The sequence below is a fragment of the Chrysemys picta genome, chromosome 7 (genome assembly GCF_011386835.1).
Source record: "Chrysemys picta bellii isolate R12L10 chromosome 7, ASM1138683v2, whole genome shotgun sequence".
Lineage (NCBI taxonomy): Eukaryota > Metazoa > Chordata > Testudines > Emydidae > Chrysemys > Chrysemys picta.
The window spans coordinates 32,113,578-32,140,223 of NC_088797.1; the positions used below are offsets into that span (position 1 = coordinate 32,113,578).

Genomic DNA, 26,646 nt, shown 5'->3' on the forward strand with positions numbered 1-26,646 from the left:
GAAGTTCTGACTGAAATTGGGGTCCCCATTGTGCCAGGCACTAAATAGACCCCAAGATCAGCGCCCCCATTGTGCTGGGTGCTGACAGCCCCTGATTGAGATTGGGGCCTGCATTGTGCCTGGTGCTGCACAGACCCCAGTCAAGATCAGGGCATCCATTGTGCTGGACCTGGTCCATTCACATAGTGAGCAACAATTCCTGTCTTGAAGAGTTTATGGTTTAAAATACACAAAGGGTGGGAAAGTGGAGTAGGAGACAAAGCGTGGTGTACTAGACCACTGCCTACTGTGCTGACCAGCACAGTCTCATTGTTTCTTGGTGTCCCTCCCCATCTGTCTTTCTGCATCCAACTGTTGTCTCTTGTCTTTTATTTTAAACTCATCTCTTTGTTGTGGGTGTATACAGCGCCTAGCACAATGGGGTTCTGGTGCATGATTCCTAAGGCTATGTCTATACTGGCAATTGAACGACAAAACTTTTGTCTTTCAGAGGCACTAACCCCCCGCCCCCCTGCTCTCCAAAAGACAAGTTTTGCTGCAACAAGCATCAGTGTGAACAGCGCGTTGTTGGCAGGAGCACTCTCCTGACGACAGCGCAAACGCCACTCATTGGGGATAGAGGTTTTTTTTAATCAGCAAGAGAGCCAACAAACAGTGGCTACACTACACGACTTTTAGCAGCACGGCTGTGGCAACACAGCCATGTCGCTAAACACTGTGTAGTGTAGACATAACCTAAGTGCTACTAAAATACAAATAAGGAATAGAGGAAACAGAAAGTGTCTTGCCCAAGTTCATGGAGAAATTCCGTGGCAGATCCAGTAATGGAACACCAGTGCCTTGAATACCAGTCTAGTACCTTAACCACTGGCCACCACTGCCTCACATTCATAGCTCAGCATCATTTTTAACCCCGAAGGACAGCAAAGCCCCTCACAGATTAGGTGGCACCACTGAGATCTGAATCCAAGCCCACGGAAACATTCCCACATGCCTCCAAAACCTGTTCGCTTGTGCAGCGTATTAACTAGAACTGTAGGAATAATTGATAGTTTGGTTCAGTGGCTGAACCAAAAATATCTTTTTACATTGTTTCAGGTTGACACAAAATAGAAATTTGTCTGTTTTTCTCACCGAAATGAAAAACAAAAATTCATTTTGGATCAAATGAAATGCTGTGTTCAACTAAAAACAATTTTTTTGGGGAGGTGGGAGCTTTTTGGTTTTTCATTTTGTGCATTTCTGGATTTTTATTACACATGTTGAGGCTTTTTTAAAATAAATCTAGCTAAATTTCTAAACAAAACCTGATACTAAACAAAACCTTGTTTCAAAACAAAGAGTTGAAACAAAACATTTTGACTTTTTCAAAAAAAAAAAATATTTTTGGTGGGGCAGGGCGCAAAGCTATTTGCTGAACTCAAACCGAATTTGCAAATAGTTTTGGTCAACCTGAACCTGCATTTTTCAGTAAATAAACTATGTCTCCAAAACATTTCCCCAGCTCTAGTATTAACCCCTCTGGCGTGGGTGGCTTCCTTTCCAGTTGTTGAGTGGGTGCCAACCAATGTACGGACCATAGCCGGCACAGTGGTGGGATACTGCGCTACCACTGGGCAGATTATTCTTGCAGGCTTGGCATATGCCCTCCCGGACTGGCGCTGGTTACAATTCACCGCATCAATGCCCTTCTTCATCTTCTTTCTCTACTCCTGGTAAGTGCATTGTTGATAGGTTCACAGGGCTAGATTCTGATCTCACTCTTAGACACAGGGCTCAAGCGTGGGGGCTGCAGGAAGCATACACGATCTAATACTCATTGGGCTGAGCTGAAACAAGCCCTGCGTCTCAGTCTGTATTCCCATCTGATTTAGCTGTGATCTGTTACGCAGCCTAGTGACCCCATTGTTTGCAGCTGTCTTTACTACCTAAAGGAGCTTGATGGTCCTGAAAGAATGTGCTTGGCACGCCCACTGGCTTTACCAAGGTCTGTGACTGTCTTTGGATCCAAGGCAGTCATTTGTACCTGTCACCGCAGAAAATACATATGTTTAAGGGCTAGTACTGTAGAGGCTCAAATTCAGCTGGGAGCTGTAGGTCCTACTATAATGGAAACAACAACAACTTGGTAGAGCTCCTCTATGTTTGCAGCAGTGTAACTTCTTCTCACAATCTGCCCCACAAGCTCTTAGCTCTACCCACGGCTGAATGTCCCTAATTCCCATGAGCTGCAAATTCCTACAAAGAGACCCCAACTGGAAAGAAGGAAGCACTCCATTGTTTCTTGGCATTGCTGCTCATTTTGCAGGTGGTTTGCAGAGTCCGCTCGCTGGCTGGTTCTATCAGGAAAACCGGACCGAGCAGTGCAGGTGCTTAAGAAAGTTGCTCAGATAAATAGAAAAAAAGAAGAAGGAGACAAGCTTGATACTGAGGTAAGGAGATGAATGGAATTGTTGCACCATCAAAAGAAACCAGAGATAATCATATCTTATGTGCAATAAGGATGGAACCCGTGAGGACCTAAGTGATGTGTAGGCTTTCAGCTGGCCCTCGGAACTGCATGATGCGCGAGCAGGGCTGGCTCCAGGGTTTTGGCCGCCCCAAGCAGCCAAAAAAAAAAAAAAAAAGCCGCGATCGTGATCTGCGGCGGCAATTCGGCGGAAGGTCCTTCGCTCGGAGTGGGAGTGAGGGACCGTCCGCTGAATTGCCGCCGAATAGCTGGACCTGCCACCCCTCTCCGGAGTGGCTGCCCCAAGCACCTGCTTGCCAAGCTGGTGCCTGGAGCCGGCCCTGTGCGCGAGGGTCAGAAGTGCCCAGGATGCACCACCTCATCTCTCCAAGATGGTGCATCATGGGAGATATAGTCCAACCAGGGAGCCTGGCCTGTAGAGGAGAATGGGAGCATGAGACACCTGAATTACAACTCCCATGAGGCACCATGGCAGCATTCCCAAACAGAAATATTTCCATTTCTAATCTCTTTCAGTATTTGAATTTTCACTGAAAATTTGAAATTTTGCATGGGAAAAAACTCCCACATTTTCTGTCCGGATCTATTCATGCATCATTGCATGATACTCATGCATTTAGCAGTAGAATTGGTCAGGAATTTTCCAATTAAACTTATTTTTATTGGAAAATCAACAAATTTCTCATTTTGAAAAGTTTTTGGAAAAAAGTTTCAAAATTCCCATTTCAAACATTTTTTAAAAGGAAAATTCAATATTTTCAGTTTCAACATTTTTTTTTGCTAATTATAGTTTAAAAATTTAAATAGAAAAAATGTCAAAATTGAAATAAAACATTTTGAAAATGTCAAAATAATGTTTCAATTGATTCAAACTCAATTTTTTTTTCATACTGTCAATTTGTGCAAATTTTTGAGGCTGTCTTCTCTTGCTGATTTGGGATCAGAAAAATTTGAGCTCTCCAAAATTTTCCTGGGATCGGAAAACTGTTTGCCACTCAGCTCTTTGGCAGTTTTCTCATGCATGCCATTGGCTCAGGTCAAATCTTACCTAGTAGAGAGAGAGAGAGAGTGAACAAGACAATCCTCCTTGAAATTTGTCCCAAGAGAACTGGGATCTAGAAGTCCATTGGGATAAACATCACCCTGGCATTTAAATAACATGCATAAAATTTCATTGTGGAGCTGCACAACATTTGATGGCTATGCAGAGATTATATTAAGGTGAAATTCATCCCTGAGTTAGCACAAGTCCTGTGCAGCACTTAAATCCCATCTAAACTACGATTTTAAGGACTTAAATGTAACAACTGGTACATAAGTTTTGTGCTGCACAGGAATTAATTTCACCTTGGGAGGAGTGTTGGAGATTCTGCAATACACTGTGAGCCAGATGATGTTTTTGTTTACCCTGCTGTAAATCCAGAGTCAAAAGAGTTATTCCAAATATACACTGGTGCAACTGAGAGCAGAATACACCCCTCAAACTGTGTCATCCAATACATTTAGGCTGTGGCAGCCAGGTCCTCAGCTAGTTTAAATCAGCATAGTTAATGTAGCTATGTCGATTTATATCAGCTGAGAAGCTGGTCCATGGACTCATGGATTTTAAGGCCATTAGACCGTTAGTTTGACCTCCTGCATAACACAGGCCATAGAATTTCACCCAGTTACTACTGTATTGAGCCCAGTAACTTGTGTTTGACTAAAGCATCTTCCAGGAAGGCAGATAGTCTTGATTTGATGACATCAAGAGATAGGGAATGCACCACTTCTCTTGGGAGTTTGTTTCAATGGATTGGTTAGTCACCTTCCATGTTAAAAATTTGTGCTTTATTTCTAATTTGAATTTGTCTGGCTTCAGCTTCCAGCCACTGGTTCATGGTCTGCCTTTCACTTTCTTGAGAGTCCTTTAATACTTGATATTTTCTTCCCAGGATTATACACTGTAATCAGGTCACCTCTTGATCTTCCTGCTGATAAGATAAACAGATTGAGCGCTTTCAGTCACTCACTCTAAGGCATTCTTTCCAGCCCTCAAATCATCATTCATAGATTTTAAGGCCAAAACAAGGAACCACCAGATCATCTAGCTAGACATGCCATATATTTCAGGCCACAGAATTTCATCAAGTTACTTCTGTATTGAGCCCAATAACCCCTCTAGCCATATCCAAATACAAGCTCTCAAGGTCATCTGAATAACCACACTTACTGATCTGGGATATTTGCTGACATTAATTTAATATATGGATGATATAAATCTAGCATGCTTCCAATGATGCTTAAATTCTGGCCCTAGTCCAGTGATCACAATCAGACTACAAATTTGTTCGCCTTTTGTGCCTGATTTCTGATTTCTAATTCATTCCAAAGTACAAGAGTCTGTTGTTTTTCCAACCTGAAAATCATTGTCATTGATATGCCTGGTAAAGTCCCATGATTCTGACGTACAGAAAGAAGCAGTTTCATTTTGCAAAAGTAAACCTATTAAGATGTGCAGAAAGATAAGACTGTGAGGTCTTAGCATGAATAAGAATTCTGATGCTCACGCCAATGGACTGAACTAAGATTAATAATTCCTGCCCTTTCATGAACTCAGCTGCTTGTTTTTCAAAGATAAACAAGGACACAAATACCTTTGGGTACAAACTATGCTACTTGTATTTCACAATAGATTGCAGTGTGTTTCAATGCTAACAGTTCTATGATGTTAAGACAATGGCTTATGAGGTGGGGGGCTGAGCAGGGGACACTCTCTCCTTGGAATCCATGGTAGCCCTGATGCCCCAGTGCCATGCTAGGGAACACTGTGTTACAAGGAGTAAGATGGGGGGCCCAGCAGGAAGCGCTGTCCCCTCACAGTCAGTGCTGACCCCAGTGACCCACCATGATTCACTGGAGGTGGAAATATGTGGTCAGTTAAGGTCCTTGGGCCCTTTTCCAAATGAGGTTAGTTACCCCAGGGATAAAGCTGCCCTCACTTCAGGGGCATCTAGGCTAGAGCACAAGGGAGAATTTCAGCTTTAACGCTTCGGACCAAATTTCTCAGGACTAATGCCCCAGGAAAACCCACTGAAGTCAAATTATCTTCATCTTCTGTCCTAAGGTTGAGTAGCATTATTATGAGCTGTTAAACAGCTTCTGCTTTCCAACCCAGAGCATTTCAGTGGTGGATGAAGTGATCCGATCTATTTGCATACAGACCCCTCTATCTGTATTTATCTATGTTCATATATAACTGGATGAACATATTTTTAAAAATCAGGAAAGTCTGTGTTCTGCTTTTCTCTTAAGTCTGCGTTAGGATCACGGCAGTGTTGTGCCAGCTCCTGTAGCCAAGCGATAGCTCTCGGATGGTCACTAGAGGGGGATGCAGGATTGGTTGTATGTTTTCTTCTGTGCTGAGCTTACCCACATTCCTGGTCTGCTTTTGTTTCCTCTAAATGGAATGGTGCAAACATTTTAAAACAGCTCCTGTGCCTTGGGGAGTGATCGTCACAGGAATTGCCTGACTGGATTAGACCAGTGATCTGTGTAACCCAGTATCCTGTCTCTGATAGTAACTAGCATGGAGTCCCATTCCAGGCTCTGGGAGAAGAGCAGGGTTTAGCGGTTAGAGCTGGAGGAGGCTGGGACTCAGGATTCCTGGGTTCCATTCCCAACTTTGGGAGGGAAGCGATGCCTACTGGTTAGAGCTAGGAACTGGGATTCAGGACTTCTGGGTTCTCATCCTATCTCAAACGCTGGCAGACTATTCTTTATCCTGTCCGTTATTTTGTAGCCCTTTATCGGGTCCCCTCTTGCTGTGGTAAACATTCCCAATCCTTTCAGTCTCATGAGAGTCTCTCCAGAGCTCTAATCATTCGCATCGCGCATCTTTGCCTCCCCTCACCACATATTTCTGCTGTACCCTATGGGCCAGATCCTCAGCTTCATTGTCAATTGACTTCAATAGCACAACAGCTGGTTTATACCAGCTGAGGATCTGGCCTCATTTTCTCCAGTGGAGCATATCAAATGTGCTAAGCACAATGAGGAGGGTGCAGCAGGATAATACATCAGAATTATTTTTCCTACTGTCTCTTCTCCCTAGGTCTTGAAATCCAACATGCAGAAGGAAATGGCCTTGGCGCAATCTTCCTACACGTTGTACAGTTTGGTCCGCACACCCAACGTACGCAGGATATCCTGCTGCATATCTAGTGTCTGGTAGGTGTGCTCTATTCTTTCTTTCTAACCCCGAGGCCCCAGTGCAGTACTAGGGGGTGCTGTGCTGCCGGGAGAGGAGTGGGGAGCTCAGTAGGGGGCACCCTCTCCTCAGAGTCAGTGCAGACCCCAATGCCGACCATGATTCATTGGAGGTAAAAACATGTGGCCAGTCAAGATCCCGCTGTCCCTTTTCCCATCTGAGTTAGTTACACCAGGGATAAATCTGGCCCCACTGTATACTTACATCCCCCCCTCCAATGACCATTCACAGGTTTGCCACCAGCTTTGCCTTCTATGGCTTGGCCATGGACCTGCAGCACTTCGGCTTCAACATTTATCTCATCCAGGTGGCTTTTGGCTCCATTGACATCCCGGCCAAGCTGGGCGCTGCCATCGGGATGAGCTTCATCGGCCGGCGCTTCACCCAGGCAGCTTCCGTCATCCTGGCAGGGCTGGCGATCCTGGCCAACATATTTGTGCCACGAGGTGGGCATTCAGGGTGCAGCAGCCAGGGGAGGGACGGGGCTGAATTAAAATTACCTGGGACCCTAGTCATACCATGACATGGGACAGTCTACTCCCAAGATGATCTCCCCCTGGCCACAGTCCTCAGAGCCCAAATCCACCCTTATGGCCATACCACCAGGAGCCTCCCCTGACCCAATACCCCGCCACAGAGGCCTCCCCTGACTCATGGCCCCACCCCCACAATCCAACCTCACACCATGGCCCTGCATCTTTGGCTGAACCCCACCCCCACAGCCAAAGTCCTCTCCACGGCCTTACCCCCATAGCCAAAACTGACCCCTTGGGCCTTACCTCCCCACAGCTATGCCTCCCCTCCACAACACACCACTGCATGACCCAACCTCGACCCCCACAGCCCAACCCTGACCTATGGCCCCACGTCCACTTGAAGTGGCAGAGGGAGTGATACCCTCGGGAGCAGAATAGGAGTATCATGGGAGATGTTGTCCAATCAGGGAGCCAGGCCCACAAAGGAGAATGGGTACAAGAGGCAACTGAACTACACTCCCATGTGGCACTACAATAGCATCAAAATATTTTAACTTTCGGGTATTCATTTTTCAAATGATATTATCTGCGGGAGGCAGACACACTCTGTGAAAACTTCGTTTGGTTGAAAATCCCAATTTTCCATCAAAAAAACAGTTTTGATGGAAAATTTCTGACCATCCCTAATGTAGACATCTCTTTTATAGCTCATAGTGTTACTCTGGCTGTATCTCGGATACATATTGTAGGCACTGAGTGACCAGTCTTGGCCAGGACTGTGTCAGCAACTGATCCCCACTCATGACTGCTACCAGCACTGACCATTAACTCTCATCTTTTTATGTCCCCCCACAAGAGCTGAAGGCCTTACGTACATCCCTGGCAGTGCTTGGAAAAGGATGCTTAGCCTCTTCCTTTAACTGTTTGTACCTCTACACCGGCGAGCTGTACCCAACAGTCATCAGGTACCTACTGCAGCAACTCATCTATTTCTGCGTTAGATGAAAATCTACCCAATGCATTACTCAAGTCAGGGGGTCAGAGCTCGGAACCACAGGGCTCCTCAGGCACGGCTGGAACCAGAGCTCCAAAATTCCATTCTAAAAGAAGTTCCAACATTTTAAAATTTCTGGTGAGATGAAAATTCCAAAAAATTTCATTTCAGAAATATCTGAACAACCTTATTGAAACCCAGGTTATTGGGTTCAACACAGGGGTAACTGGATGAAATGTAACAACTCATGTTATACCGGAGGTCAGACTAGAAGAGCTACTGATCCCTTTGGACCTTAAACTCTATAAAACATTTCAATAAGGACTTATCAAAACAGTAACTGATTTATCATTTCAACTATTGTATCACATTATATTATATAAACCATTGAATCATAGAAATGTAGAGCTGGAAGGGACCTCAAGAGGTCATCTAGTCTATCCCCCCATGCTGAGGCAGAATTAAGTATACCTACACACCCCTGACAGATATTTGTCTAACTCAGGGGTAGGCAACCTATGGCACGCGTGCCAAAGGCGGCACGCAAGCTGATTTTCAGTGGCACTCAAACGGCCTGGGTCCTGGCCACCGGTCCAGGGGGCTCTGCATTTTAATTTAATTTTAAATGAAGCTTCTTAAATATTTTAAAAACCTTATTTACTTTACATACAACAATAGTTTAGTTATATACAGACTTATAAAAAGAGACCTTCTAAAAATGTTAAAATTATTACTGGCATGCGAAACCTTAAATTAGAGTGAATAAATGAAGACTCGGCACACCCCTTCTGAAAGGTTGCCGACCCCTGGTCTAACTGTTCTTAAAAAAACATGAAGAACGAGGATTCCACAGCTTCCCTTGGTAACCTGTTCCTATCCTTAGAGTTTGAAAGTTTTTTCCTAAAAGCCAACCTGAATCTCCCATGCTGCAAACTAAACTGATTCCTTCTTGTCCTAACCTTGGTGGACATGGAGAACAATTGATCATCCTCTTTATAATAACTATTTACATATTTGAAGACTTATGTGTTTTTCCCGCTCCCCTGTAGTCTTCTCTAGACTAAACATGCCCAGTTCTATCCACCTTTCCTCATAGGTCAGGTTTTCTAAACCACTGATCATTTTTGTAGGTCTCCTCTGGACTCTCTCCAAGACACAGCACTCCAGCTGAGGCATCACCAGTGCCGAGTAGAGTGGAACAATTGCCTCCTGTTCCTTACATACAACAGTCCTGTTAATACATCCCAGAATCACAGTGGCCTTTTTCACAACACCATGTCACTGTTGATGCATATTCAACATGTGATCCACTATAACCCTCAGATCGTTTTCAGCAATACGACCACCTAGCCAGCTATTCATCATTTTGTATTTCTGCTTTTGATTTTTCCTTCTTACATGCAGTTGTCACAGATCACCTGGCCCTTTAAGGGTAATTGAGCTCACCCACACGTGTGCCAGATTAGCTAGCCCCGGCCTTAGCTGGTCCTGGTCAGATGTTGGAAGGACTCTGTGGAAGGCCCTGAACAAGGGTCTGAAGGAGATTGTGAAAGGTTCCAGGGAAGGAGTCCAGGCTGTGTCCCACAGCCAAAGACAGAGACCGAAGGGTAACCCAGAAAGGATTGGGAACTGAGTCTGATGGGTGGGCTGAAGGGGAGCCCAAGTGGGGACAAAGAACTTTTGATTGTGTTTGAACTTTTGTTACCTCAAGGGACGATTGAACCCTGAGTGAGCCAGCCAGAGGGCTGAGCCATGTGAACCTCCAGGAAAGACAGAGGAGGAGGAAACTGAGGCAGAGAGTGCTTGCAGCACCACACTCAAGCAGCATGGGGTGCTACAAGGCAGGCATGTCCCATGACACTAGTACTTTGTACTTGTCCTTATTTAATTTCATCTTATTGATTAATATAATAATCAAAATGATAAATCAGTTATCATTTCAGTAAGTTCCTATTGACCATTTTGATAAAGTCCGTTCAATATTTCCAAGCCCTGCACTTTCCGTATATCTGATTAGGTAAAGAACGCACCTTGGGGGGAGGAGGTTTCTTTCCTTCTATTGGCCGGGGGAGGGAAATAGGTGAGCCGATCAACCTTCGCCCTCCCCCACCCCCAATGTAAGGCTTTTCCTGTTCCCATCTTTGGGCTCCCAAGGCCCCATCAGGGCAAAAAGAAAAACAACAAAGCCCTTTGACCTCACTGAAATGGAATGTTTCAATCATTTTTCATTGAAAATTTTGACGAAATCATTATGTTCCCATGAAAATTTTCATTTTTGTTGAATCAGCATTTTCTGATGGAAAACTGTTCCAGTGGAAATTTTTCCCTCAGTTCTATTCTTAGGCCTAAAGTAACATTTTCTGAATGACCTAGGTCCCATTTTCAAAACTTTCTCCCTGTTAAAAATGTGCACCTTGTTTCAAGTTTGAATTGGTGGTCTAGCTCCAATTCCGAGCCCTTGGATCTCTCATTTGCCTTTTTTCTGATGCCTCAAAGGATGCATCTCTACTAGGAGATAACTTCTCCCGACCTAGGCATTTAGAGACTATAATCCTATTGTACAGCATCAGCCTTCCTGTCACAGTGAGTCCTGACCTCAGTTTGGGGATAGCCTCAAAGATTAAAGTCAACCCAAATGGTTTAGTTTTGATCCCTCCCCACCCTGACAGAATTTTTTTTTAAATTGGCAAAAATATGACCTTTTTCCCACAGAAAAATTCGCTTTTGCAGAAATGGCATTTCCTGTTGAAGGGAAGTTCCTAACTAGCTGTAGAAATAAGGAAAGCCGGTTCTGATCAAAGGCCATTTCTGAGCAGACCAAGGGGAGAAAAAAGTCCATGGGCAGATTGAATCTGGTCTTTTCCAGAATCAGTCCAATATTATCATGATTTTATGATTTCTTTTTTAAAGGTGTTTTTCTACACTTGCAGACAGACCGGCATGGGGCTTGGAAGCACCATGGCTCGCGTGGGCGGCATAGTAGCTCCGGTGGTAAGGGTGACAGGGGAATATTTCCCATACTTCCCACCAATTATATATGGGACAGCTCCTATAATCTCAGGCATCGCTGCTATATTCCTGCCAGAGACTCTCAATGTGCCATTGCCGGACACCATAGAAGAAGTGGAGAGAGGGTTAGTCCACTTTCACTTCATTTTGATTGTGTCCTCTCCTACAGTAGTTAGTCTGAGCCATCTCTCTCTCTCTCTCGTGTATAAATGGGCAGAAACTGCCTTGGATTCAATATAACTACACTATAGTAAGAGAACTGACACCTCCCACCTTAACAGCAGCACGGACTAGTGCTGGACTGAGAGTCAGGAGACTGGGTTTCACTTCCGTCACTCTGTGCTTCTGTTTCCCCTCCCACTCTTTGTCTGTTCTTCCTTTTTAGATCATAAGATCCTTAGGGCAGGGACTGTCTCCTATTACATGTCTGTCCAGCACCTGACCCAATGGAGGCCTGGTCTCAGTTAGGGTGGGTAAATAAGCCAGAGCGCAACTGGAGTCAACACATCCATATCCCCAGCTGGTGTAAATTGGCTGTAGTGCCACTGAAGTGAATGAGGCCAGATTCCCAGGTGGTGTAAATAGGTGTTGCTCAGTTGGAGTCATTGGGCCAGATCCCCAGCTGGTGAAAATCAGACATAGCTCCACTGAAGTCACCAGTGCCAGGTTTACAATGGCTCCAGTGGCTCCATGGAGCTGAGCCCATGCTCAGAAGGGACCCTAGCCTGTTCCGCTTGCACTGTGCCCGGAGACCCTGCTGCTCCCCCTGCCCACCGCTTGCTCCTCTCAGCCTTCCCGCTGGCTGGCCGAGGACTCCTCTCCGCCGCCTGGCCCCACCCCCATCTCCTCTCAGCCCCCTGGCTGGACCCCAGTGCACCTCCAGCTCTGGGCAGTCTCTGCTTCCTACCATCTGTGAGGCCCCACCTGTCTCCCCAGAGCTGAGTCGCCTGGGACTGGTGCAGAAGCCTGGCCAGCCTCAGCCGGGTGTGGGGGGGAGACAGTGCGGAGGGCTTGGCTGGGCCCCTCCAGGCAAGAGCGTCTGGAGGGATCCCGGCTGGGGCAGCTCCTGGCCTGGCTGATTGCGCCACTTCCGAGGGGCCGGAGCGATTCCCGGCCCTAGGACCGGCCCTGGCTGCGCTGCTGGCTCAGCCCCGCAGACACAGTCACCTCCCAGCAGGGCCAGTGAGTGGGTCTGTGGGGCGTATGGGGGGGTGCTAGGCTGTGAGGGGGCGGGGAGGATCTGTGTGTGTCGGGGCACTGGGGGGGTTCTATGGGGGGTGCTGAGCAATTGTGGTGGGGCTGTGGTCAGGGGTAGTGTTGTGCAAGGCGCTGTGCATTTGTGAGTGGGTCTGGGGGGGTGCTGGGCATAGTGGGTCCAGGGGGCCTCTGGCCATAGGGAGTCGGGGGTGTTGGGCGGGGGGGGGCTGTGTGGTGTGGCATGGGCCCACCCCCAAGGGGAAGGAGCACGCTGGCAGCACACGGCCGGGCAGGCCACTGTGCGTCTGGCAACTGCCGGTTTGTAAATAGTGCCCTCGCATTGGGCGGAGCAGGGCTGCTCCTGTCATGCTATGCCATGCCCCATTGCTCTGGCTGGCTCCTCGCTCTGGGGACTGACCTTCCCGCGCCATGCTCCATTGCCTCCATGGGGGCCCACAGATATGTTTGGCACCAGGCCCACAAAAGGTTAATCCGGCCCTGTGGCCTTAGGCCAATTCAAAACAGCTGAGGATCTGGCTCAATATTTATTTGTCTCTCTCTCTCTCTCTTTTTTTTTATTAAAGGGAAAGGGCCAGAGACCTAAAGAATGACGAGCAAAAGGAGAAGATTCTTCTGCAGACAATGGGGCCATCAATGCTGCAGGAAGCCTGATGGTGTGATGCAAGAGGGGGCCCCTTGGGTTAGGTAGTCCTCTGCTCAAAGTGTCACCCATGTTTCTGTACACGGCAGTACACTCACAGGGCCTGGCTCTGTGCAGTGCTGCAGAGCAGAGAGAGGTTGCAGGGGAGTCATAACAAATAAATGGCAGATTCCTCAATCTTTGACATATCTCTCACACACGCGCGTGTGCGCACACTCAGATACTCGCACTCATATATACACGTACACTGACTCGTGTGCGTGTTCACACTTACACTCATGCATACACCCAGTCCCATTCACACCCTCTCACACATACACACTCATTCACTCAGGCAGACGTTCTCACACACTCGCAACAAACACACAGGTCTGCACTGTTAGAAGACTCCCTCCCTTTCCACTACAGCTGATTAACACTCGACCTCCTGCCATCTGACAATAAGTTGGTTCCCAACCCAAATCTCATCAACAGCTGTGTTTTATGGAAAACTCACCCTATAAATCTAATGGCTGTGGATGGAATGTGTTTCATTCAGCTCCCATTGTAGAGAGGCCCATGGCCATTTTTCACATACCTGAATACCGGAGCCCTTGGGTCAGAGTAAATGTTTAAACAATTTCAATTACCATCACGTCTGTTTCCATGGGGCATAAACAGAACACTCATGCTGCCTAATAAATGCCGACTCCTGTTAAGGAGGTGGTCTGGGATGACCCATTCATCTCCTGCCCACCGTATCACCACCTCTCCAATGGAGGACTTCCATTATGGTTCTGCCCTAAAATTATCTTCATCCCAGATGGGACAGAAAGTTTGGACCATATTCTTGGCTGGTATAAATGGGCTTCAGTGGAGTGATGCCCCTTTACACTAGCTGGGCATCTGGCCCCTTTACTCCAAAGAAGCTTTGCCCAATTTACACCAGCTGGGGATCTGGCCCTACTGTTGCCAATGGAGTGACACCGATTTATACCAACTAAGGATCTACTCCATTAATTCCAGTGGAGCAATGGCTGATTTACATCAGCTGGGGATCTGGCCCCACTGACTCCAATGGAGCTATAGGTCTAGTCCTGACTTAGAGAGGTTGAATGATTAGGCAGTGGGGAAGTGGTCCCCCATAGTCCCAGCTCGGGGAAGCAAATAGGTTAGAGCACAGTTGAGACTGGGAATCAAGACTCCTGGGTACTATTTCTGGTTATGGGAAGGGAGTGGGATCTAGTGGATTAGACAGGGGGTGCTAGGAGTCAGGATTCCTGGATTCTATTGCCAGCTCTGGGACATGGGGGCAGGGGTCTGCAACCTGTGGCACGCGTGCCAAAGGCAGCACATGAGCTGATTTTTAGTGGCACTCTGCTGCCAGCCAGGGTCCCGGCCACCAGCCCCACTCAGCCCTCTGCCGGCCTGGATGGACGGAACCCCGGGCCGGCAGCAGGCTGAGTGGGGCCAGCGGACGGAACCCCAGACTGGCAGTGGGCTGAGCGGCTCAGCCTGCCGCTGGTCTGGGGTTCCGTCTGCCACCCCTGCTGCCGGTCTGGGGTTCTATCCGCTGGCCCCCGTAAATGTAAAATGTATTACTGGCACGTGAAACCTTAAATTACAGTAAATAAATGAACACTTGGCACACCACTTCTCAAAGGCTGCCGATCTCTGGTCTAGTGGTTAGAGCAGATAGGGCTAGATGTCAGGACTTCTGGGTCTATTCCTGACTCTAGCTCTGGCCTCTGTGTAATCTAAGTGGGTAGAACAACGGGCATTTGCTCCACTCCTTGGGACAGTATCAGTGTATGATATTGAGCCTGGCCTGGCAAAATAACACTGTTGTTCTGCATTGTATCAAACCTGGATCCATAGCTCTTGGTTTAATGGGAATAAAGAGAGAGGATGCATTTGGGACCCAAGTTCAATACATTATAAAGCACTCAGGGGACAGTTCATCCACTCCACTCTCTGGGCTGGATGAACATGTCTTATCCTATATCATTCTGTATATAGAGGGTGCCCTGTGCTGTGGAATGAAATGAGCTGAGATCATTCCATTTTAAGCACCAGGCAGTTCCATATTAAAACAACACTGAGAGGAAGGAGGATTCCTAACCTGGCCAAACTCAACTGTTATTTCATGAAGCATTTTCATTGGAATATTATTTAAAATTTCAGTGCTTCAAATAAACATCCCAAAGGCCTTTCTGTTTGGATTGCAGAGTTATTCAGGGAGGGACTGTCACCCAATGGTTAGAGTAGGCAGAGCTGGGAGTCAGGATTTCTGGTGTCTGTTTCCAACTTTGGAAAGGGAGCAGGATCTAGCAGTTGGAACAGGGGGCTGAAAGTCTGGATTTTGGGGTTCTACTCCAAGCTCCAGGAGAGAGAGTGTGGTCTTAGTGTTTATGGCAGGAAAGCCTGGGGCTGGGGGTCAAGACTCCTGGGTTCTGTTCCCTGCTCTGGGATGGAATGTGGTCTAATAATCGAGCAAGGGACTGCAACCAGGAATCAGATTCCTGGGTTCTACTGCCAGAGGCCAATGTGGTCTAGTAATGGCATTCAAATGGGAGCTGGAACTCTGGGGTTCTGTTCCCAGTTTGGTTAGTGTTTCACTTGCCTTCTCTGGGCCTCAAATTCTCCCCCTATAAAATAGAGCTTTGAAATCCTTATATAAAAGGGATTACTATAAAAGTGCTACAAATTATTACGGTAATGCTATTTTTTAATCTCTAGAACAGACCCCTTGTAAGTATCTGAACAGGTATTGGAAAAAAATAAGCACATAATTTACCTGGGCCACAACTAAAGTGCTGTGAGATCTGGTCTACAGATTATTTGTGTTACAGTAGTGCCTAGATCAGAGCCTCATGATGTGCGCACTATTAACTCTACAGTAGTGCCCAGAAGCCCTAACTGAGATTCAGGGGCTATTATGGTGAGTGTGCATTACTATTAGCATTACGGTAGCATCTATAGGTCTCAGTCAAGATTGGGGTCTCATTATGGTGTGTGCATTATTATTAGCATTATGGTAGTATCCAAAAGCCCTAACTGAGATCATGGCCCATTATAGTGTGTGCATTATTGGTAGTACTACGGTATTATCTAGAGGGCCCTACACTAGAGCAGGACTGCATTATGGTGTTTGAATTAGTAGTAGTACTATGGTAGCATCTAGAAGCCCCACACTACACCATTGTACTGGGTGCTGTGCAGCCATTCCCTGCCCCAATCTGTTTACAGTCTGAATAAAGAAGACAAAAGGTGAACCAGAGGCAAATGACTTGCCCAAGGCCACACAGCAGATCAGTGTCAGTCAGCAGATGCAGGAACAAAAGCCAGGTCCTCCTGATTTGTACGTTACCCTCCAGCCTACACTGCTGCACAAACAAATAAGCGCTCATCACGTGGTCCTTTCGACCACAATCACTTGCAAAGATACTAGCGAGGCTAACGTAGTCTATGCTGTATGAATAATCACACTCATATTGGCAACTACATACATAAACCAACTCTAAACAGCCAGGCACATTCTAAGACAGCCGGCAACTCTGAGCATCATATCCAGCAGAGGGAGTGGTGGAGATGCCTTTATTAAGAGTTCGTGAATTTAACCCTCGCAAACTACGCCATAATCACCAAGCACTGGGAGAGATTTGCCAGTTCAAAGCAAGTGCTCAGGACAAGAGCCCAGAAACACAGAAGTAGATCTAAGCTCCCAGTTCTGGTGCTGCTCAGAAGAGTTGAATCGAGCTAGGACGCAACCCACGTAAGTGAGCCTCTATTTCATTTAAATCGTTGGGAAGATGCTACATTTTCATTCCTCTTTTGACCTACCGAGTGCAGGAGGAAAGGGCTGTAAAAGGCAATCTTGCAAGTGAGTTGAAGCCACTGCAAAGAGATGGAGGACCAGGGTGTGCTGATGCTTGTGTGAGGGAGAAAATTTAGCTCATGTGGGAGGTGTCGGAGTCAGAAAAGATGGGGCAATTTTATTTTTCTGGATAACTTTCCAGGGCAAACAATATCTGGAGAAAAGCAGCCTGCCATGGGATGGTTCAGCAGCTGATTCTTGCACTGTTAGTGCTGTGGTTACATTCTGACTTTAACGGCAGATCCTCTGATGGTGGAAATCAGCATCGCTCCATTAATTTTGATGGAGTTACGCCGATTTGTACCAGAGCTGAGGACCTAGCCCTTGCTTTCCTCAGTGAAAGATGCGGTGAGTAGGAATGCAATCCATCAGGCAACAGTTTTGATCGGAAGGCAAAAATGTGCTTAAGACTGGATGAGAAATTGATGCAACATCTCGCATTTAAAGTCTAAGCCTCTTTCTAACACATAGCAGTAAATGAGCAGGGAACAGCATGTGTGAGACAAAATGCATGTTACTACCTCCTGGATTTGTACATGATGACATCCTTAATTATTATTGCTGTGCAGAGAAGCATCATCTGAATGCACAGATAGGTGTTGGAGCTCCTGGTTCTGGGAGTTGAGTCAGATATAATGGTTAGAGGAGGGGGCTGGGAGTCAGGTCTCCTGGATTCGATTCCCAACTGTGGTAGGTAGTGGTCAGAGCAGGTGGTGGAGCGAGCTAGGAGTCAGGCCTCCTTAATTCTATCCTAGGTTTGGAAGGGAGCATGGTCCAGGTGATCAGAATGAGGGATCAGGACTTCTGGTTTCAACTCTGGATGGTGTGAGGAAATATATTCTAGTGGTCACAGCAACAGACTGGGAGTCAGGACATCTGGGTTCTTTTCCCAGTTAGGGGAGGGGAGTCTAGATTAGAGCAGGGGCTCAGGACTCCTGTGTTCTCCTCCCTGTTACATATGTATTACATTAATGTACTGTAACAAGGCATTATAAAGCTTGTTAAAAGTTTTACAGTTGAAGAAATAAACCAAAATCTCTAGTCTATTTCAAAGCTCTTCACCTAGGAGTAGATCTAGATGAATTCATTGCACATGGCTTACATTTTTCTTCCAATGTTTGCAGATGAAAAATACATAGAACCCAGTGGCAGAGTAGAGTTTAAAGAGCAAACTTTACAGCTAATTGTGAGAGTCTGTTTTCCCCATTTCTCTCAGGCAGTAACATTAACCACCTGTCATCAGATACACCCACACTCATTTTTCTCTTTCCCTCTGCTTTTTTTTAAATATATGAGCATGTAACTTGTGTTTCATAAAATGTTGTTATTTATAATCACTGTAATTTATAGAGCCCTCAGCTGAGATTCCCCATTGTGCCAAATCCTGCATGGACTCCAACTAAAACCAGCACTTCAATTGTGCCAGGTGCTGCACGGACCCCGACTGAAATCAGGGTCCCCAATTGTGCTAGGCACTACACAGACCCCGAGCGATATCAGGGGGCCCCTGTGCCAGACACAGGAGATAACATACAGTAAGAGTCCATCTCTGCCCTAAAGATCTTATCATCTCATAAAGAAAGACAGTCAAAGGATGGAAGGGGAAACTGAGGCAGAGAGAGAGCAGAAGGGGCTTGCCCAAGGTCACGCAGCAGCTTAGCAACAGAGCTCGGATTAAAACCCAGCCCCTCTGATGCCCAGTCCAGTGCCCTATCCACTAGACTACACTGCCTCCATTTCTTGACTGGTCTGGCAAAATTTTGCTCAACACCTAGAATAACATTACTGAAGCCCTGGGGGTTAGTTGGGGTAAGGAAAAGCAAAATTTGGCTCTGGCTCTTTGACATTCTATCAGAAACAACTTCTGAAAAATAGTGCCTATGCCTAGTTACTTAGCACAAGAAAAAAACAATAGCAAACCAGCCAAAGGCAGAGAGAGGTAAAATAATTGTAGCATATAATGAACCTAAATCATATGGAAGAAAAAACAGAAGATGATTCTAATAGATCTTACAAGAGCTAATAAATTAACCCCAATGAGACACGGCATGGGAGAACAAAGTACGTTAATGCTTTTTAAATGCTAAGCATATTTAAAAGCTTTATTCTAAAGTTCAGTCAGGTCAAATCTACGATGCTCTATGGCGAACGTCAGCTATTATTGACATTATCCTCCCTTTGTCTGACTTATCTCTTCAGAATTCACTCTTCAAGTATGACACCATCTTTTATTGTGCTTGTGCAGTGCTCGACACAATGGGCCTCCCCCCGCTCTTGGTGGGGTGAGTCTTTAATATAAATAATAATACATTATATTTAAAAAACAATACTGTCAACTCAAAAACCTACTCCTAATACTTGTAGGTCAAGAAAGAATATAGAAAATAATTTGCCTGCAAAAGACAAGCAGTTAAATCCCAAGAGACAGGGCTATATTAAGGTGCTATAAAGTTGTCCTTTTTGATGTATTAACCTGTTGCTTGCAAATCTTTTTCACTTATGGAAATGTTTGCTTTGAAAGCCCTAAAATTGTGAGCTCTTGCCGAATAATCTTTTAAGGCACTTAGCCAGACAAATCCAGTGTTACAAATATTACTAATGGAAAACAGTCTGAAAACAGCTGTGTATAATCTAGTGGTGTGAAATAGCAGGATACAACGGCTGAGGCGGGGGGGGGGGTGGAGGGACAGGAGAGAAAGCTGCCACTTTTCATAACAGTTTATGAAAGGATCAAATTCGCAGCATCGGGAGGTGGGAAAAGAAAAAACAAAGGGAAGATTTGGGTCTTGAGGGCACCTAACTAAGAGCACAATAAATAGACAGAGGATGGATTGGGGACGGATAGACAGATAATGGGGGGGGGTCTATGGGGACAGAAAGACAGATAGAGGGATGTGTATGGAGACAGACAAAGATAAATGAGTGTGTATGTGGACAGAGAGACAGACGGGCATGTATGGGGATGGACAGACAGACAGATGTAGTGGTGAGACTCCCTTTCCTATTACTGACCTTAGAATCCTCCATTCATTTCTGTTGGCTTTCATTGTCCCCAGCACGTACTAATATAGGGCTAAATCATCCCCTGCTCGGGGATTAGGACAATTTTCAGTCTTTCCAGCAAACTGCCCACTGGACAGAGGGGATAAAATGGAGTTTTCTCCCCACCCTGAAAAACTGGATGCTCAGAGAAGTCAAAGGCCACGTGCACAGCAACCCCCAGGCTAGGTTTGCTGTATGAGTGTGGGGCCAGCAAAATTTAAACTGGGCCCTGATTAGGCACAACACTTGTTTAACCTTCTCTCTATTGAGCAAAGCAGTGAAGTCCCAAAGAGTTCAATGGGATGTAAGTACTTTGCTGAACAAGGCTGGGATTACTCATGTGTTTTGGGGTAAGCAGGTGACAAGCAATTTTTGAACTGGGGTGCAGGTGCTGAAGGCAAATGCTAAATGTCTGAGGGTCTCAACATGAACACCAGACTAAATAGCTCTCCTCTTCATTTTATCACGCTCAGAACCACTATCATTATCCCAGTCTCCATTGTACAAACAGCTGTAAGAAACCACCATTCTGAGCAAGCAACCTAACTGGTCAGAGGAGAAGTGATTCACGCAGTACATCAATAGCAGAGGCAGGATTAGAACCCAGTTGTCTCACGGGTCCACCCTGTCTTAACTCAGATATTAGTCAGTAGCTTCCTAGACAAGGCACAACTGCATAATATCTGAGTGCCTTATAATCTTCCATGTATTTAGACTCACAGCACTTCTGTGAAGTAATATTAGCCCCATTTGATATATGGGGAAACTGAGGCACAGAAAGGCTAAGGCCCAGATGCTCAAAGGCATTTAGGCACCTATCTCAAACATTTAAATCTATCACTTGTGATGGTCTGGGCCTAGTAACCTGTCCAGAATCACTACTATCAGAGTAAGGAATCAAACCCACATCTCTGGCAGCCAACACTAACCCCCGGCCCATCCTTCCTCTGATCCCTTTGCAACCTTAGTGAGCTCTCAACCCAGCTGGACATGTTTAGTTTTCTGAACCCTTTTCTGTAAGTCAGTCCCTCCAATAATTTAACAACACCTAGCTCTTTTCATCTTCAGGTTTTAAAGCACTTTCCAAAGGAGGGCAATAGCATTTTCCCCATTTTACAGATGGGGAAATTGAGGCAAAGGAAGGGACGTGACTTGCCCCAAGTGAGATCAGTGATAGGGGACCTGGATTCAGTTCCTGGCTCTAAGACCTACTGTAGTGATGTATGCACAAGGCCACACTGCTCTGTTTCAACATTGTCTATTACTTTTTCTCTCAGTTCCATCCAGCGTATGTCCATCTGTCTGCTACTAAGATGACTGGAACTCAATCTTAATGTAAGCAGCAGGTGGCCAACATCACTTACATCTCAGTAAAACCTGGACTTACTTCATTGAGTTGAATTGAACCTCTCTCTAGATTTACAGCTGTGTAAATAAGATCAGAATCTGAGCAAAAGACTCCAGCCAGTTGGGTATAACGTTTGTGGGGGTGGGGAGAAGAGGGGAAATCATAAAAAAAAAAAAAAGAGGCAGCTCATTTCCCCATGGGGGGAGAATGGTCTTGTGACTAAGGCACTAGACTATGTCTCAAGAGACAAATTCAATTCCTGGTTCTGCCAGAGACTCCATGTGTGACACTAGGCAAGTCACTTGATTGCTCCGTGCCTTAGTTTCCCTTCTTGTAAAGTGGTAGGGGATGGAGTGAGGCATTGTGGTCTAGGGTACAGAGCACTGAACTGGGACTGAGAAAACCTGGGTTCTATTTCTTGTTCTGCCATTGGCCTACTAGGTGACCTTGGGCCTCCTCAGTTTCCCCATCTGTAAAATGGGGATGATGACAATCGTGTCCTCCTGCATAAAGTCCTTTGAGATCCACTGATGACAAGGAGGAGGTATTATTAGGTAATGAAAGTATTTCTACTGAGATTATAAATCCTTTGTGGTGTGAAACCCCCAGGGACCATGTATCTGTGCCATGCCCAGCACCATGGCCCATAGGACATGATCTGAGAGCCCTGTCATGGTATTAACAACAACATCCCTGACTGTAGTATCTACGGCCAAGATCCTCAAAGCAATTTAGGTGCCTAACTCCCATTGAAATCAATGAGTTAGACACCTAAATACCTTTGAGGATCGGGACCATGGCGCCTCAGTGTCGGGGCAGAAATCACTGGCTATTAGCAGCAGGTGACACTAAACAGGCTGATTTTAAAGAACCACAGCAAATCCTGTGGAAAAGTTTTGACCTTCCCAGCAAGTAAAGGTTTGGCTAATCAGTCAGATTATGTCTCAGCCATAGAACTGTCAGGACTCCTTTGTATTAGGCAAACATGTCAAGAACAGGGGGCCCTGTCCCCTTTCTGGCACTTTAAACCCCTCCTAAAGCTGGCTGTGATGTCCAGCCAAACTCGCTGCGACTAACTGGGATATGAAGCCCAGTGCACTGGCTGCAAGCAAGACCTGAGCAGCGCTCCGGGGGACGTAATCGGCTTGTGCAAAGAGGCTCCTCTTCGTTTGGGAGGCAGTGTGATTCAGGCACTAGCTACGCAATCAGACACTTGGCTCTGCTACTGATCTTGGGCAAATTACCTGGGTGTAGGTTTTCCAAAGCAAGGGCCCAGATTTTCGGCTCCTATTGTGTGACTTGCAGGTGGGTTTTCCCAAGAGCTAAGCAACCAGTCTGATGCCTAAAGGAATCCAATTCTGGCCTTAGTCTTGCTGTGCCTCAGTTTGCCTCCCTGCAAAATTTGGGCCAGTGATACTGACCCATCTTCCCTGAGATTAAGAGGGGCAGATACTCAGCTGGTGTAAATCAGCACTGTTGAAGCCAGGAGAGCTACACTGCTTTACAGCAGCTGTGAGTTCCCAATAAGTGTCACTATTGGTAACGGCCTACTGCTTTGTCTGCACACTAAAGCTGTACTGCTTTCACTATACCTATATAGCTAATGCTGTATAAAACCGCCCAGTACGGACACAGTTATAGCAAAATAAATATACATCTACATTAGGAGTGTGTGTGGACAGCACACTAAACTTGAACTACTGAATAGGACACTAGCCTTGACCTCAGGAGACCTGGATTCAGTTCCTGCCTATGCCACTGGTCTGCTAGGTGAACTTAGTTAGGCAAGTCATGTGCCACGCTCCGTGCCTCAGTTTCCCCATCTGTAAAAAGGAGATAATGACGCTGACCTGCTTTGAGAAGTAGGCACCTTTATACCTGGATCATTGCACCCACAGCAGAGGTCTGCTCGGTGGGGCACCACAGAGCGCAGTCAATGAGTGTGCTGCAGCCATAGCTAACAGACCTGGGTCTGTCAGCTCAGGCAGTGGATGCTCATTCTTTTAAGAACCGGAGTGGAGGTTTGATTCCCTCTGCCAGTGCCCCACCCAGAAGCACAGTGTTATAGGTACAGTCATTATATGGGTAAGAACTCACACCCCTACCAGATTTAGTTATCGCAGTACAGAATTTGGGTGTTGACAGAGCCTAGGAGAATTCTTGGCCTCGTGACTGTTGGATCTCAAGGAGTTAAACATAAAAACAGTGCCAGGTTGTGTTTTTCTAAAGGAACAACCACCTTAAATCTTGACCTAAAAACACACCCATAATGGCCTCTCATGGGGGCATGAATACGCCAAAGTTGGGATGTTTAATAACTAACAGCCCAGAGTAGCCAAGAGAGCTAGAGCTAGAATTTAGCACACTGGGAGGTTGCTAAATTTGGACTTTCTGGCTGCAGCTTTCTGCCCACGTTGCAATCGCATCACTGAGATCAGCAGAAATGAGAGGTTGAGGGCAGCAGGCACCTTGCAAGCTAGGAGCCAAAGCGAACGACACTCCACTTAAATCCAGACGATGTCAGCATATAGGTGCGCAAGCGATTGTGGCTGGATAAAACGCCAGCATAGGGCAAGATTCAGATCTCAGTTACTCCAGGCCAAATCTGGAGCAACTCCACTGAATTCAGTGCAGCCACTCCACATTTACACCAACATTAGATCAGAATCTGCTCACAACTCCACTGAATTCAGTGTCATCATTCTAGATTTACACAGACCTGAGACTAGAATCTGGCCTTAACTCCACTGAACACAGTGCAGTCACTCCAGATTTACACCAATGTAAGAACAAAATTTGTTCACGTGTAAACGACCCATCACTTGACTTAGAAACATTAGCAATGGCAACGGTATTTAGTGAGGTACTTGTAAAAACTGCGATCAAATTGCAAAAGCATTACACTGGATTACATTATAACAGGCCCCATTTCCCATTAAGTGAATTACCCACCGTCACACAGCCAGTCTGGGGAACAGGCAGGAATTGAACAGAGAACTCTCAGAGGCCTGTGGTAGGGCATGAACCATTGCACCATCCTTCCTCCTAGATATAGCTTGTGTTAGGATGAGAGTGGGCATGGGGGAGGGGGAGACATGACATCATACTTAGGGAAGATTAGAAATGTTGCATACCTAGTTTGTACTGCTGCAAAAGTTCACTTTAATGGTGAATCAGGCCTCGTGTTCTAGTAATGCTCTCACCAACCGCATACCCAGAGACAGTACCCCCACCCTGTCCCTACTTCAGATTCCTCTGTTTATTAGACTGTTTATATATTATAGCCTTCCCTGACATTCAGTTGTGCTGCTGGCTCTGGGGCAGGCCCTGATAAGAAGCAGGTGCCATGGATTGCCCATTCAGCTGACTGAGGAGGCACTGAAGTGTGAAAAGCAACAGAAAGAGGGGCCCAAGGCTAAGCTATCAAGCTAAGGTACGGGCCGGCATATAGTCACTGCGCCACAACGTGAGCGCGAAATTGACTCTAGAGCCAGGGGATTACGGCACTCCACTAAGATATGGGAGGCCCAAGTTCAAGTCCCTGCGCCATTGACTATTTAACACAAAGTGGTACAGCTTCACCAGGAGAGACTGAGACTCAGCCCAGTGGTCATGGCACTCGCCTGGGAAATGTGGGTTCAAGTTCTTGCTCCACATCAGGCAGAGCAGGGTTTAGAACCCCCGTCTCCCACATCCTAGCTGAGTGCTCCGAACCTTGGGTTAAAAGGGGAGGGAAGGCTCCCGCTGTCTGTTTTCTGTGAGAAAGGGCTTAGGCACCTCACTCCAGGAGAGCCTTCAAAGCTGTGAATCCCAAGCAGAGCTAGGCGCCTCCCTCCAGCCCAGATTTAGGCACCGAAATCCCTTTAAGAGGTGGAGCTTTGGGCCTAAAAGGTTAAGCGCTGCAACACTCAGCCCAAGTCCCCATTGTGATTGTGAATCCTATCCTAAGTGACTTGCATACGATCACAGGGAAAGTTGTGTGTGGCGAATCAGGGATGTGTATGCAGCTCTTCCATGTCCTCAGCTAGCACTCTAGCCACTGGACCGGACCATAATCTCAAGGCACTCTCAAATCTCATGGGGGGTAGTATTCGATGGTATTAGTCAGAGAAACTCCATCGATTTCAGTGGATCTCATCTAATGAGTTTCCAGTGTACGGCTGGGTAATGCAGTCCAAGAGAACATGTGCATGGATCATTTTAATGCTGTCTGGAAGCAAATCTTTTCCTAGAGATTAAGCTGCAATTTGGAAGACTGATAAATCACACGCACTCCAGTGAGCGACATATTCTGGTCATGAATCATTCACTGGTGGATCAGCTCTGTAGAAAAGCAGCATGTTTTTCTTCTGAGTCTAATCCTTCCAGCATGAAGGAGGCTCAGAATATCTTTATTATGCATTTAAATCTCCAGTCCTTTATTTGACTCTTGGCTTAAACAGCTTCTTGTGACAATGAATTCCGCTGGCTAAGTGCAGGTCTACACTACCGGTTAAGTCAATCTGACTTTTGTCGCTCAGGCGTATGAAAAAGGACACCCACACCCCAGCGACACAAGTTTCCCGCGGTTCACACCAGTGCTATGTTAGTGGGAGATGCTTTCCTGCCGTCATTATGCTGATGGGAGAGCGCTCTCCTGTCGCCATAGCGCGTCTTCACCAGACATGCTACAGCAGTGCAGCTGCACTGATGTAGCACTGTAGTGTAGATTTGCCCTAAGTGTGCATTGTGCAGAACAATTAACATTAAAAAGACATGCATCTGATGAAGTGGGTATTCACCCGTGAAAGCTTATGCTCCAATACGTCTGTTAGTCTATAAGGTGCCACAGGACTCTTTGTCGCTTATTACAAAGAACATGGATGAGATATGCGGAGGGCATCATTAATGGGACCTGAATATCCAAATCTGCTTGGTGGCTTTGAAAATCTCACCTAATGAGTTTAAATGTTTCGAAGGCATCTAACCCAATCACTGCTTCCAGAGCCTCTAATTAATAAGAGCCTCTCTAAATACAGCAAATAATGGATTTTTTTGGTTCAATGGCAATTCTGAAAAAAAATATATATTAAAAAAATGCATTGAGACAACATGAAAGACAACGTTTTCAAAAATTTCAGAGAATCAAAAAGTTTTAAAAAATAGTTTCAGTACAAATGAAACATTTTGATTTCAAGCATTTTTTACTTTTTTAAAAAATAAAATGGAAAGAAATTTCAAAAAACACATTTTGAATAGAAAAATTTAAATGATTCAACTTTTTCAGAATTGTGTGTTTGTTTTTTTCTGACAAACAATTTGGCAAAACCGACACAAATGTGTGGAATGTTTCATTGGTGCTGAA

At 45.9% G+C, this 26,646-nt stretch overlaps 3 protein-coding genes across 9 annotated transcripts in view; 2 read left to right on the forward strand and 1 right to left on the reverse strand.

Annotated features, from left to right (window-relative positions):
- The window catches only part of LOC101933753 (solute carrier family 22 member 6-A-like), a 25,874-nt gene extending 12,302 nt beyond the window's left edge, over positions 1 to 13,572 (forward strand). For 2 of the 6 annotated variants that reach the window (XM_042849701.2, XM_005307877.4), the window contains 7 exons: positions 1,547 to 1,715; positions 2,309 to 2,432; positions 6,564 to 6,679; positions 6,951 to 7,165; positions 8,052 to 8,160; positions 11,120 to 11,323; positions 12,980 to 13,572. In XM_042849701.2, the coding sequence (XP_042705635.2) occupies positions 1,547 to 1,715; positions 2,309 to 2,432; positions 6,564 to 6,679; positions 6,951 to 7,165; positions 8,052 to 8,160; positions 11,120 to 11,323; positions 12,980 to 13,067 (1,025 nt within the window). In that variant the 3' untranslated portion in view covers positions 13,068 to 13,572. Of the gene's footprint in view, positions 1 to 1,546; positions 1,716 to 2,308; positions 2,433 to 6,563; positions 6,680 to 6,950; positions 7,166 to 8,051; positions 8,161 to 11,099; positions 11,324 to 12,979 lie in introns of those variants that run through there. The other 4 variants (XM_008179678.4, XM_008179679.4, XM_005307879.4 and 1 more) reach the window with 4 other exon arrangements.
- DPF2 (double PHD fingers 2) overlaps positions 1 to 26,646 on the reverse strand; it is a 118,508-nt gene that overhangs the window by 1,982 nt on the left and 89,880 nt on the right. The window lies entirely within an intron of this gene.
- CHRM1 (cholinergic receptor muscarinic 1) overlaps positions 16,673 to 26,646 on the forward strand; it is a 46,029-nt gene continuing 36,055 nt past the window's right edge. Inside the window, exon 1 of the mRNA XM_024100375.3 lies at positions 16,673 to 16,810. The gene's annotated coding sequence lies outside the window, so the exon portion shown is untranslated. The remainder of the gene's footprint in view (positions 16,811 to 26,646) is intronic.